A 13,361-nucleotide genomic window follows, 5' to 3' on the forward strand; every position below is an offset into this window, starting at 1 on the left:
ATTTCAGCCTTCTTAGTATAATCTCTGATCGCTCTGACCGAATCGTTGCATCCGGCTAGCCCGCCCATTATCATGTTGATTCGTCGTATCGTCGGAGGACGTTGGTCGGGCTTGCGGTCTGTATGCGGTCGTTTTTCGTTACCGCTGTTTTCGCGCCGTTCGGTGAGTAGGTTCTGAATTTCCATCTCGTCTTCGCTTTGGTCGGCTAGTACCTTTGAATCCTTGACGAATTTTCGAGCGATATATTCGGCGCTTGGCGTCGCTTCGTCCAGGTCGGGTTGTCTTGCTTCTGCCGGGCACGACGACTATTGCTCCTTTCTTGTATCGCTCCATCAATACCTTCTGGAGGTAATGACACTCGTCAGTTGCGTGGGTTGTACTCTGATGGTAATCGCAGTACGGGGTTGCACTATTTTCACCTCCCTCTTTCCGTATATACTTGTTTTCGGCGATCGCAAAGGTTCGGCGAGTTCGATCTTGGTTTCTGACAAAATGTTGTCGAGGCTCGACGTACTCAACTTTTGGAGCTGCGGCTACTGGATGTTTGGGCGTCGCACTTGCCTCTAGAGAATGCTTCTTAGCATTGATAGCTTTCTCTTCCTCGAGTCCAATGTGTTTTGCAGCTCGGAGTAATGCCTCGGATATGGTCTCGATGTGCGTTAAAGACAGCTCTTCCTTGAACCGAGATTCATACCAGAGCGCATTTCGAAGTGCGACAATTGCGGCAGCGTCCGGAATTGAAATGTTGACGTAAACTTCCTTGAATCGCCCTATAAAGGACCGAAGCGATTCTCCCTTGTGCTGAGTTAAGGCGTGTAAGTCGGCATGGGAATTCTTATCCTCGAACAAAACAGAAAACTGCTTCAAAAATTCGGTTATCAACTCCCTGATACTATCGATTGATCCGGGTGGGAGTCTCGAGAACCAACTCAATGCGGTTCCTGTTAGATGCTCGGCGAAAACTTGACAAGCTCCAGCGTCGTATTCCGCCGGGCTGAACTGTAAAGGGCCGAGGGCTACGCCAAAGGTGAGTAAGAAATCTCGCGGGTCGACTGTTCCGTCATAGTGACCCAACCGTGGCTTGACTGCCCGTCTGACCGTCGTCGTAGCGAGTCTCCGAGAGAACGGAGTTCGCTGTGTTGCTTCGAGCATAAGTCCGACTTGGGGTGCCTTATCCGTTGCTTTTTGAATCATTGCGGCCATTTCTTTCATTTGCTCTTTGATTTCTTTTAGCTCGGCGTCCTTCGTTAGATCGGTTACGTCGTTATTCCGCTCGATAGGGTGCTGGGCAGGATTACGTCCTAATCCGCTGGTTTGCACATACGACCCTGGCGTTGTTCTTACCGAGGTGAAGTTCACTGGGTTGAGCCGAGCGTTGTTGAGATGGTTGATTTCATCTTCCGAGTTAAGCTGTGCCGCAGTGAGTGCATCCAAACGGTTGTTTGTTCGCTCTTCCTGCTGGTCAAGGCGTGTTAAGATCCCTCGGAACAGCTCGTCTATACTAGAGACGGGCTGGTTGTTGAGCAAAGAAAGTTGTGTTGGCGCCTGTGGTGCCTCTACGGTCGCCGGGGTTGTCAAATTTGTAGCTATGACGAAGGTCTCCGGACTTTCTACCGTCACGGTCTTTCTTGGAGCGTCTGGCGTGGGAAGGACTATCTGCTCCGCTTGATCCGTTGCTGGGGTTATCGTTCCCCCCGACGAGCTTGCTTCTTTGCTTCTTTCCTTGTCAATTATTGTCATCTCGTCCAGTCGGTGTAGGTCCGTTCTTCAATTTTTTTTTAGAAATCTTTGACTTGGCTCCCCCTTCCTGGCGCGCCAAATTGTTGATGACCCTTTTGGTCACAATTAGTATGTTTAGTTCGGTCAAAGAGGGTCGAAGTTCTCTTCTATTATATTGATGTCGAAACACAAAAGACGGGCTACAACGCGACTCAAACGGGTTACAAAGGTAGACGAGGATAGTAGACGAGCTGATATCTCGTCGATTCTCCGAGCTATGAGTTTAGAACCGTTGACTTTTGCTTGGACGAGCTAAGCTTTTGTACTTGCTACACGAATTCTCCTGCTTTTCTCCGATCCCCTTTTCTACAGGCCGTACGCCCGTATTTATAGGGAATCGTGTCGGTTCGTCTAGGAAAAATACCATAATACCCTTCTCTCTCGAAAGGAATATTTATGGGTTTTTTCCTGGGCCGGGCCCTTTTGTTGGGGTTGGACCTACCCCTAACAATGATTTCATCACTTAGACCTCTTGTTTCTATCAGATTTGGATCCACAATGTTTAACACTTTCCCTTCTCTCCAGTTTTTCCACACCTATACATATAAACACCAAATATAACTTACAATTAAGTCTAAAGTTATAATCCCAGACTCAAAGTCTAGAGTCAGAAAAGAAAACACTTACGTAGCTGATGAGGAATAATGAGCTTTGTTTTTCTGAAGACCAGTTGTTTCTCTTGCCTGTAATAATCTCAAGGACTAGTACACCGAAGCTAAATACATCGGCTTTTACCGAGAACTTCCCGTTCATTGCATACTCTGGAGCCATGTAACCACTGCAACAACCATATAATTTATGGTTTGGTTTTACCTTTAAAAAAAATTGATAGAACTAAAAGGGTACTTTTTTATTGTGGCAGCTTACTAGGTTCCTGCAACTTTGCTTGTAATCCCGGTCTGAGTTGTTTGGTCCGTATCAAACAACTTCGCCAGTCCAAAATCCGCGATTTTCGGATTCATTGCATCGTCCAATAGAACATTGCTGGCTTTAAGATCTCTATGAATGATTTTGAAACGAGAATCTTCATGGAGATATAGAAGACCTCTAGCAACACCTGAGATTATCTTATAACGTGTTTCCCACTCCAAGGACGTACTCCTATTAGAATCTGAGAAAGAAAACGATTAATTTGGACCACTCATCAAATAGAGATATCCTTGTGTTAGGGTTTAGGGTTTTAAGGTACCAAATATGAAATGGTCAAGACTTGTGTTCTTGAAGAACTCATAGATGAGGATTCGCTCTTCTCCATCTGAGCAGAAACCTAAAATCCTAACCAGATTACGATGTTGAAGTTTCGCTACCAGGGAGACTTCGTTTTTGAACTCAGTGTCGCCTTGTCCTGATTTCATTGACAATCTTTTCACAGCTACCTCTTCCCCAGAATCAAGAACACCCTAGTGATAGTTCTAAGATATTGAATCATCGATAAATGTAACAAAGATCATAAACATTACGAAACAATCAAATCTAATCACCTTATAAACTGCACCAAAGCCACCTTCTCCAAGCTGATTATTAGGAGAGAAGTCATTAGTTGCTACTCTTATAGTATCAAAGTCAAGTTGCAGTAATTGTGCATCTCTTCTAATCTTATTATCTTCAACATCTTTGCCTGATCCAAAAGCATATAAAACCAAAAAGCATGTTTAAGCTTAAACTCTTGAGAAAATAAATCAACCTAAAGACTTAACTCGGAACTAAAATTTTCACCTTCAAGTATCTTTTCTTCCTTTCTTCTTCTATTCCTTGTCAATAAGGAGTAAAGACAGACTAAGATTACGGCAAAACCAACAATGGAGACAACTGTTGCGATTATAATTTTTGATTTGTCTTCACCTTCCATATCAAATAAATTTTTTAAGGAAGTAACATGCAGTTAGACACAAGAAAGTAATTGTTAATAAACTCAGTTACTATATATATATATATATATATCTATATAGAAGTAGCTAATGCAGGGTGCTCTGTATTTAATTTGTTATTGTGCTTATAAAGGTTACTAATCTCAGTTTACATAGATATCTTTATACAAGTAACTTAAAAGCAGAGTACTCTGTTATGTTTTTTTGGTAAAACGAATTACTCTGTGTTTACCTGGTGGTTGTGGTTCTGTTGATGAATCAGACTCATACTCGGACTCGAGACGGAAGAATCTCAAGTTACTCTCTATCTGAAAATTACAGCTGGGACAAAACCACCTGATCCCAACTCTCCCCTTTGTCGCGTTCCGAAAACCAAAAAGAAGACAGTCGTTGCAATCTTTCTCAGACAAATCCGGTGTGCACTGCGTAGCAGCAAAGAATCTAGTGTAAGGAGGAGGTCCAGGACCATATTCTTGAGCATACTTCCTCTTAGAGCCACCTGATGCAGCAACTTGTCTAAGTCGGTTAAGTAACTCGCTCTGCAGCCGAATAAACTCGTTTCTATCCCCTGTGGCATTGTTCGGGTTCGGTGCTTCCAAAACAGGCAACGTCCTGAGTTTCCAAGGAATGGGTTTGTCTGAATAACGAAACATACATTTCGTGGCCCGCAAGTAACCTTCTCTATGTTGGGAACAGTAGGATGTGGTTAGATTCACTGCGGCTTGGGCGATACAGTTGCGACAATCTACTCGAAAGAGTACTCTATTGCAAAGTCCGATGGCCTCGACTCGTTCTTGATCCGAGTCTCTTCCGCTGGAGAGATTGTAGAAACCATAATTGTTGGGAGTGAGAAAATGGATTGAAGAGACCAAACGGTTGAGATTTTTGGAGAAGGCGGAATCAGCAAAGTTGCTTTGAGGGGATAAACATGATCCTTGTGAGGGAAATTCCCATACAGGACTGTCTATGTCGACAGAGAATTGTTGTTGTGTTAAGCTGACGAATGAGATGAACAAGAAGAAGTAGAACAAGAAGTTTTGTGGTGGAGACGAAGAACAAGAACAAGTCATGGTGTTGGTAGATATTTTGATTCTTGAATGTTTTAGTTTCTTTTCTTCAGGCTTCTTTCTTAATTTATGTTGTTGAAACGGGACCTAACGAAAAGTCAAGTCTTCGTCAATTTCACTTTTGGGATAAGTCTTTGTCTTTTGAGTTTATACGTGACATGTGATTTTGGTTGCGTTGATATGCCTCTAGAGACATCACTATAATCGCAAACGAACAAAATTTAGGGGTTTCGTTTTGTAAACTATTTAAGCGTGGAAAAAGTTAAGCTGTGGTGTGATTTGACTAGAGGTTGAACGGTATCCAAACGTTGGATATGGCATTTTCGGCGAATATTCAAGAAGACAATGCCGTGACTGATAATTCACACATGTACTATGACGTTTTTTTTTTTTTTGAATTAAAATATTTATATACATTAACGGGCTAACCCTTTAACGGGCTGGGCTTTGAAATCTTGCAAGATTCAAACAGTTACAAAAAGAAGCAAACGGTGTAACAACTCCGTCACCGGAAAAGGATATCGGACCCTGCTGACAGACCAATGGTCCAGACTTAAGACAGAAGCTCGAGCACTATCGCCAGTGGTTACAAGACCAACAATGTTGCGGCGGAAAACCAAATCGAAGCCAATGACAGAAGCAACTAAGATCCGCCATTGCTTTTTCTTCGGTGGGCCACCTGACCTGTTACAGATCTTCCGGCATGCTCAAGCTTCCGACCTTAGGCTCTACGAAGTAAGGTCCCGTTCCTAGCAACCTACTTACTCAGGTCTCACACCCCTCTTCTGGTTCCGGCGACCACCATTTGCTTCAGGGAAACTCTTCAATCCGGTCCGATGGAGGCAAGAATCATGGCGGTTGACAGAGGATGATGGCTCAATCCATCCTCTATCACCCGTAACCCACGAGAGCCCTAGAAGGTGCCAAACTTCTCGGTTAACCACCGCGACTAAGCAACAAACCCTCCTGACTCCCACCGACTTCCGCTGCAGACCGCAGCTCCAAATGAGTGGATGAGCCTCGAGAAAGCTCCACCGCGACCAAACGCGACTTGATTAGAAGCTTCTCGACCACCAAACCCTTCGGCACAGCCGCATCAAATGGGAGACATACCACACCACTGTTGCCGGAGAAGAGAACTCCCCACCACTGTCGTCCCTTTGCAGATCTGAAACCCTCATTAAGATCCGCCCAAACTTACCTGACAAACGACACCACACCTTACTGCGACGCACTGCCGTGGCTGGTCTGAGAGAGGTAAAATCTGAAAAAGAAACCGCAAACCCAACCACTGAAGCTCAACGAAGAGAAGCCCCAAACCCTCACTGCTCACCGAAGCCACCAAACCCTCCGGAGACAAAACGACACACGAAGTCGCCAACCCAGATCCACAAGATCTGGCCATGGATTCGACGCCGTCGTCAAACGTCTGCACCAGAGCCTTCACCAGCAACCACCACCCGACGAACCTTCGCTTCACGCGCCGAAAAATAGCACCGGAACCACCACCATCGAGAGACACCCAAACCAACAGCGGAGGACAGCTTCACAGAGGAGCGAACGATGTCAGAGGACAAGAAACTAAAAAAAGGGGAAAAACGAAACGAAGCCCTCTCCAGCGCCGGAAGAACCATCGGGAGAGGCAAAGAGAGTGAATCTGAAACTTTTCCTTTTTTAGAGAGAAGGAGGAGAGAAAAGTTAGAGAGAGAGAGTAAAAAGGGAGAAAATCTTCGTTTTATGTACTATGACGTTTTCTCTTATCTTTTTATAATGTAAAATATATCATATCAACTATTTATAGTAGCTTGTGACAACTTCAACAGCATCTAACGAAAAGTTATGTGATGTTGAAAGAAATTATAAACAAAAAAATTGCTTTAAAAATTTCTCCTAGGTTTTGTCGCAAGGACACGATTGAAAATATTAGTGAGTGTGTACTCGCGTTTATGAATTATCTAATCATGATCATCATCATGTGAGATGGTATTTATATGCTCGATATAACCATTTCATGATTCTCATCAATATATCTTAACTATATCTGATAAAATTTTGCCGCGGACATAGCGATATCATCTGGTCACATGAACTTCATAAAATTAGTTGGGAGTTGTCTGATATGCTCAAATTTACTCTAGAGCTATTCTCTCAAATTAAAAGATCAATGTAGTATTTAGGGATCGAATCTACAAGAACTCTAGATTCACACAATAGACTTAATAATAATTTTTTAATTATACTAAATAAAAATATTATAATTAAATTACAAAATAAAATAGAAAATAAAAGAGATGTAAATTCAGATGGATTAAATGCTAGACCTAGGAAAATTCTCAGAAAATCATGAAAAATCAGATCAATTAATTAAGCAAGCAGGATTCAATAATTAAGCACTGTTCTTGAACTCTAAACACAATTGTAAAATATATCAGTTCTCACTATAAATATTATCTAAATTTAAAAACAGAAAATCCAAATCTCTTTGTAAAATTTCTAGGTCAAAAATCAGCAATAAAATCAAGTTTAAATAAGTTCACAAAATTACTAATCCAAATCTCTTTGCAAAAAGTAATTTTGCTCACGAAAGGTTTTTGTCATGAAAATTAATTATACTCTCATATCAATCAATAATCCTAAGATCTAAATCCAGATGACTAATCAAAGATCTAGCATTAAGAACAATAACCTATGGTGAAGAACAAGAAATATAATGAATCCTAAATAAACATATTTAATAATCCATGAAATCCCTAATGAGAAACCCTAAACCTAACAAGCAGATCTACTCAGACATAATCAATGAAGAACACATCATAGACTGAATAAATTGCATTAAGAAAGAGATTAAAGAAGAAGTAAAGGAGTTCTGAATCTTCTCTGAAGGAATTTTGATTCTTCTCTCCAAAAACTCTCTAAAATCTCTCAGGGTTTTCTCTCAAAAATTGCAGGGAAAAATAAAGCTTATGTCTAAACAATGACCCATAAATCCTATTTATATTCCTAAACACATCCAGAGACTAATGATGCAAATATGGAAAACTTTGGGACAACTTTGTAAATCTTTAAAACTTGTGAGAAAACTTCCGATTCTTCTGTTGCGATGCATCGATCGACACCATCACTTGCATCGACCGATGCATATCTCTGAACTTGTCTCCCAACTTCACAGCTTAGCCTCAATGCTTGTGACTATATCTTCAAAGTGCTCAATATGGTCTAGAGGTTTCTCATGCGGCAGGTTCTGGAATGGCCTTTGTCCGACAAGAGCAAAGTAGGCAGGCTTCAGCTCAAAATCATTCCTTGGAAATGGAGGAGGGACAATTGCGGATCGGTTCTCATAGAACAAGTCTGGTCTGTTGAAGTCCGCAAGAGTCTTGACAAGCTCTCCATTATTGTCTCATCTACCATGAAGGTTCTGCTGGTTGTTACCATCCAAATCGGCTCCATTCGCACCAGCTCTGGCATTGCGTCGATCGACGCCAACATTGCGTCGGTTGATGCCATCTTGGTTGCGTCGATCGATGCCATCATTGCGTCGGTCGATGAAACGTGCATTCTCATCGACCACGACGAGTTCTTCCTGAATAACCCGTCCGTCAACATCAAGTTTTTGGCCTTGTTCGTTGCGGACATGACCCTCTTGATCCCTCAAAACTCCAGCCTCATCAGGTCTCAATATGATTGTATTGGCCGTCTTCGCTGACTTGGCTGCTTTTGTGTTATCACGCTCTAGTTGTCCTAACTCTTGGTTTGTAAGCTTAACAACTAGCCCCAGTAGGATTTTTCCTGGTGCTTGGCTTAGGCATGTACCTGAAACACACAAGAGAAAAGAAACAAAAACGTGTGAGTAAAATAAGAAAAGAAAAATTTAGACAAAATCAAAGACTTTACTCTAATGGTGAATCAAAAGAGTCCCCGGCAACGGCGCCAAAGTTTGATATGCTCAAATTTACCCTAGAGCTACTCTCTCAAATTAAGAGATCAATGTAGTATTTAGGGATCGAATCCACAAGAACTCTAGATTCACACAATAGGCTTAATAATCTTTTAATTATGCTAAACAGAAATATTATAATTAAATTGTAAAATAAAACAGAAAATAAAAGAGATGTAAATTCAGATGGATTAAACGCTAGGCCTAGTCTCATGCACGGTTCCTAAGTGATAAAAGTAAAGAATAACTAATCTTGGAATATCAGATCAATTAATTAAGCAAGCAAGATTCAATAATTAAGTACCGTTCTTGAACTCTAAACACAATTGTAAAATAAAGCAGTTCTCACTGCAAATATTATCTAAATTTAAAACCAGAAAATTAAAATCTCTTTGTAAAATTCTAGGTCAAAAATCAGCAATAAAATCAAGTTTAGATAAGTTCACAAAATTACTAATTCAAATTGATATGCTCAAATTGTAATACCCTAATGGTACTAACAGCCTTGCAGTTGTAATACTCTAGGGATCGAACAAAGACTCTAGTTCACACAATAGACTTATTACTCTTTTAATTATGCTAAATCAAAATATTAAATTAAAGACAATGCAAAACAGAATTCAAAATGTTGTAAATTCAAAGGATCAAAGATGTAGGCCTAGGGAAATTCTCAGGAATTCATGGGATATTAAATCAATCAAATAATTAGGATTCAAGCAATTCAAATTCAGATCTAGAACTCTAAACACACTTGTAAAATAAATCAGTTCTCACTGTAAATATTATCTAAATTTAAAACTAGAAAATCCAAATCTCTTTGCAAAATTCAAGGTTAAAAATCAGCTTTAAAAACAAGTTTAGATTGTTCACAAAATTATTAAATCAAATCTCTTTGCAAGAAATAATTTTGTTCATCAAAAGGTTTAATCAGGAAAATCAATTATATTCTCATATCAATTTATTTTCCTAGGTATTAATTCTAAGTGATCAATCAAGAATTAATATGAAGAACAACCTAAGATGAAGATCATAGAAAATACTAAATCCTAAAAATAATAGATCTAATAAACCATAAAACCCCTATGAAAAACCCTAAACCTAACTAGCAAACTACTCAGACATGTTTAATGAAGAACAAAACATCTTTTCTGAATAATAAGCAATTGATATTAAGAAGTAAGAAGGGAGTTCAAGAATCTTCTCTCTACAGATGAAATCAGATCTGTCTTTCCCAAAAGCTCTCAATCAATAAGGTGGCTGGAATCAAAATTGCTAGAAAATAACTTAGGTCTAAACAATGACCATAAAAATCCTATAAATACTCTAAAACACGTCTTGGGCCTTAATTGCAAATAAGGCAAACTTGGGCAACTTTTGTAAATCTTCAAAACTTAAGGAGAAAACATCCGATTGGCTTTGTGGCACCTGCATCGATCGATGCTGAGGTTGCATCGGTCGATGCATTCTCTTGAACTCGTCTCCTAGTTTCGTTGATCAGCCTTCATGCTTTGGTTATCCTCCAAATCATCCTCTTTTAGCTCCTTTGTGTTCCATCCGTGTCAATGAGTACCTAAACCTATAAAGACTCAAAAACAACCTAGAAAACAAATCAAAAGACTCAAAAAGCACACTTATACCATGGTTAAAAACCACAAAAACCATGATATATCAACTCCCCCAGACTTAGCCTTTGCTTGCCCTCAAGCAAAACAGAAACTTAGACCTGTGAAAGAGGTTTGAAAACATGGAATTCACTCAACTGTAGGTAACTGTTTTTTGCACTCTTCATCGCCTTGATCCTCAGAACTTACTTCATATACTTTGTCAATTGAGAAGCATCAACATTCCTTACTCAAATGCCACAATCCTCTGGAATCTCTAGTCTCACCATTGTCATCTCATTAAATAAATTAAAGCAAGTACAGGTGAGTTCTTACCTTTGTGTATCAATCAGTGGCATATAGACTCTCTTCAGGCCAAGACATTCTTCATACATCTCCTTTCCTCTCTCTTTTCTCACTTCCAAGCTTTGTGTGATCATTTGACTCAAGAGTAGAATAATAGGGTCACAAGTAATTTACCTATCCCTCTAAACTGATCAAAATCATCTTATTTTTTATTTTATTCTCCTCTTTTTTTCTTTTTTTTTTTCTGATTTTTTGTTAAGGTACTGAAGGGAAGAGAGAGGGGAGACATACTTTGAAAAATTGCACTGTCTTGTATGGCCCGAAGAAAAAGTCTAGTCCACTGATTTCCAACCCCAATGTAAGAGATTAAGTCCGGTTAAAATCCTGATAAAAGTTGAGACAACGTTAGTTTAACCAAATATCCTTTGGATAAGGGCTTTCAGGATTGTTGATACCGCTCATAGCTTTTCCAAACTTCAGTTCTGAGATCAAGCATAATCAAGATTCATAAGAGTGTTAGCCAAAGAACAGAAACCATTAGTTAAAGATCCTAATTCCAAAAAGAAAAATTTGAAAAATTTGACTGAAAAATATGGTTTTGACTGACACAACTGAAACTAAGAAAGAAAAAGTAGTTAGTTAGTAACTAGCCTCTCACAGACTTAAACAACACTGTCCCCAGTGTTATCAAGCCTAAGATTGACTAAGAAAGAAAAATCAAATTGAAAAAGTAGTGAACAAATGAACCAAATTCGTGTTACCAACTGTTAGCCTCTGTGTCGACCGATGCAAAGGTTGCATCGATCGATGCAAAGCCAAATCGTGCGAGAGTCCGACGTATCCTGTTAGTTGCATGTTAGTTGTGTTTTTCTCATGGAAATCAGCTCTGTTAAGAATCACTCAAACACAACATTAAATTCAACATGATTGATAATGGTTCATAATGCAATACAAGTTCAATCTGAAACAAATGACAAACTGACTCAAGGAAAAATAAAAATGACTCAAAGTGAAAGAGAAAAAGGATAAAAGAAACCGTAAACAGAAGTAGGATCAACCCTCAGAACCGGTGTCACCATCAGCAGCATCAGCATCGCTACCACTAGCTCCAGCAAGGGGAGGAGAACGGGATCTACGCCTAGTGGGACGGAAGCAAGACAATCGAGAAATCGCATTCCAGAAGGTACGCATGGTGGATGTTTGGTACTCCTGGTAGTCTCCCTGGCTCATAGTACGAGAAGGCTGTGGAGGCTCAGGAAAAGCAGGAAACTCAAACGTTGCAGTGCCAGATGAAGAACCAATCACAAAACCCCCAGCAGGGTGATCATCAGCAAAACCGTCAGCAGGTGGCTCATCAGCAGCAGCAGCACTCTGATGACGGGAAGGTGATGGTATAACAAAATCAGAGGCAGGAGGAAGAAAACGCAACTGCTCTGCAACCTCTCCAATAGTGGTGAGGTCTGGTCGTGGCAATCTGATCAGATGAGTACCAGTAGAATCACAAAAACGCCATAGCATCTGTCTCTTCATCCAAGTGGAGTTCCTCATATGCTCCTCATCAATAACGCTCCTCTCAGTACAAATGGAGACAGCATCTGTAGCAATACGCAGTCTCTGAAAGATACGAGTAAGCAGACTCCCAACATACTCTTTCTTCCCACGCCCAAAAGCCTTGACATTCAGAGAGATCAAGTGGTCGGTAAACATTGCACCATAGTTAACCCTCTAGGATCAACCCAACTATCATCCTCAACAATCAAATTATAAATCCCATATGCCATCATGTGCAACTCACTCACTCTCATCTTCCCAGGTTCTATCTTACACAAAATAGTGTTGGCTATGGCCCTAAAAATGTACCTGATCACTGGGTGCCTCACATCAGTCATAGTGGCACGTCGGGAATCATAGTCACTAGTACCAAAATAAAACCAAAGATGCGAGACATCTACAAACTCTCCTGGAAGTGAAACTCCTTCTGGCTCTCTCCTAAAACCGTAAATGTCACAAAGATCAGGTAAAGAAATCTCATACCGAACTCCTCTAATGAAGAAAGACAGCCTTCCTTCACTAGCTTTCGGGACCTGCTCGTTCTGGTACAGAAGGCGGACTGAAGCCATGAATTGCTGGACCAGCTCCGGAAATAAGTCATAGTGGCGAGTGCACATGGTCCCAAGTCCTATCTTCTCCAGAAGTCTCAATACCTCATCATGAATCCCAAGCCTCCGCATAGTAGCAGGATCAACAAACCGAGTTGGCTTGATCTCAATTTTCAACCAAGCATTATAGAACAGAGTCTCATACTCTCCCCAAGCATCAAGTAGCGGTCTGTTGATGTACTCAAGCTTCTTAACTTCTTCAACTGGACGTCCAGACCAAACATGTTGTGGCGGAATCCGTTGTCCTTCTCTTCTTGGCCATGGTGAAACAAGATTTATTTGTGGTGGTGGAATGATGATGTATGCAATGGTGAGATATGAATGGAATGATGGATGGGTGTTTCAATTCCCCTTATGCTGTTGCAGTATAAGAGGTATCAATCCTAAATGAGTGTTTGTGAACAATTAAGATATGCATATGAATCTAAGTTAAGACAAATGTAAAGATTGTTTGTCACTAACAATCCTATGATGGAAATGTAAAGATGCAGAATTTAAACTACAAGAACTAAGAACTAAATGCAAATGAAACTGAATGATTGAAACAGTAATGAAGCTAAAACAGAAACAGAAACTACTACTAATGAACTAATGCAAGACAATTAATGACAAGTTTAAGCAAACAGAAATAGACAATCTAACTTGGT

The 13,361-nt window shown here is 40.3% G+C and overlaps 1 protein-coding gene across 1 annotated transcript; it reads right to left on the reverse strand.

The window, feature by feature from the left end:
• On the reverse strand, positions 2,049–4,771 carry LOC104747396 (cysteine-rich receptor-like protein kinase 41). The gene is made up of 7 exons (XM_010469024.2): positions 3,880–4,771; positions 3,496–3,621; positions 3,261–3,397; positions 2,969–3,179; positions 2,647–2,890; positions 2,407–2,557; positions 2,049–2,315 (listed from the first exon to the last, which is right to left on the reverse strand). The coding sequence occupies exons 1-7, from the start codon at positions 4,715–4,717 to the stop codon at positions 2,049–2,051; spliced, it is 1,974 nt and encodes a 657-aa protein (XP_010467326.1). The 5' UTR covers positions 4,718–4,771.

The sequence above is a fragment of the Camelina sativa genome, chromosome 15 (assembly GCF_000633955.1).
Source record: "Camelina sativa cultivar DH55 chromosome 15, Cs, whole genome shotgun sequence".
In the NCBI taxonomy this organism is placed as follows: Eukaryota; Viridiplantae; Streptophyta; class Magnoliopsida; order Brassicales; family Brassicaceae; genus Camelina; species Camelina sativa.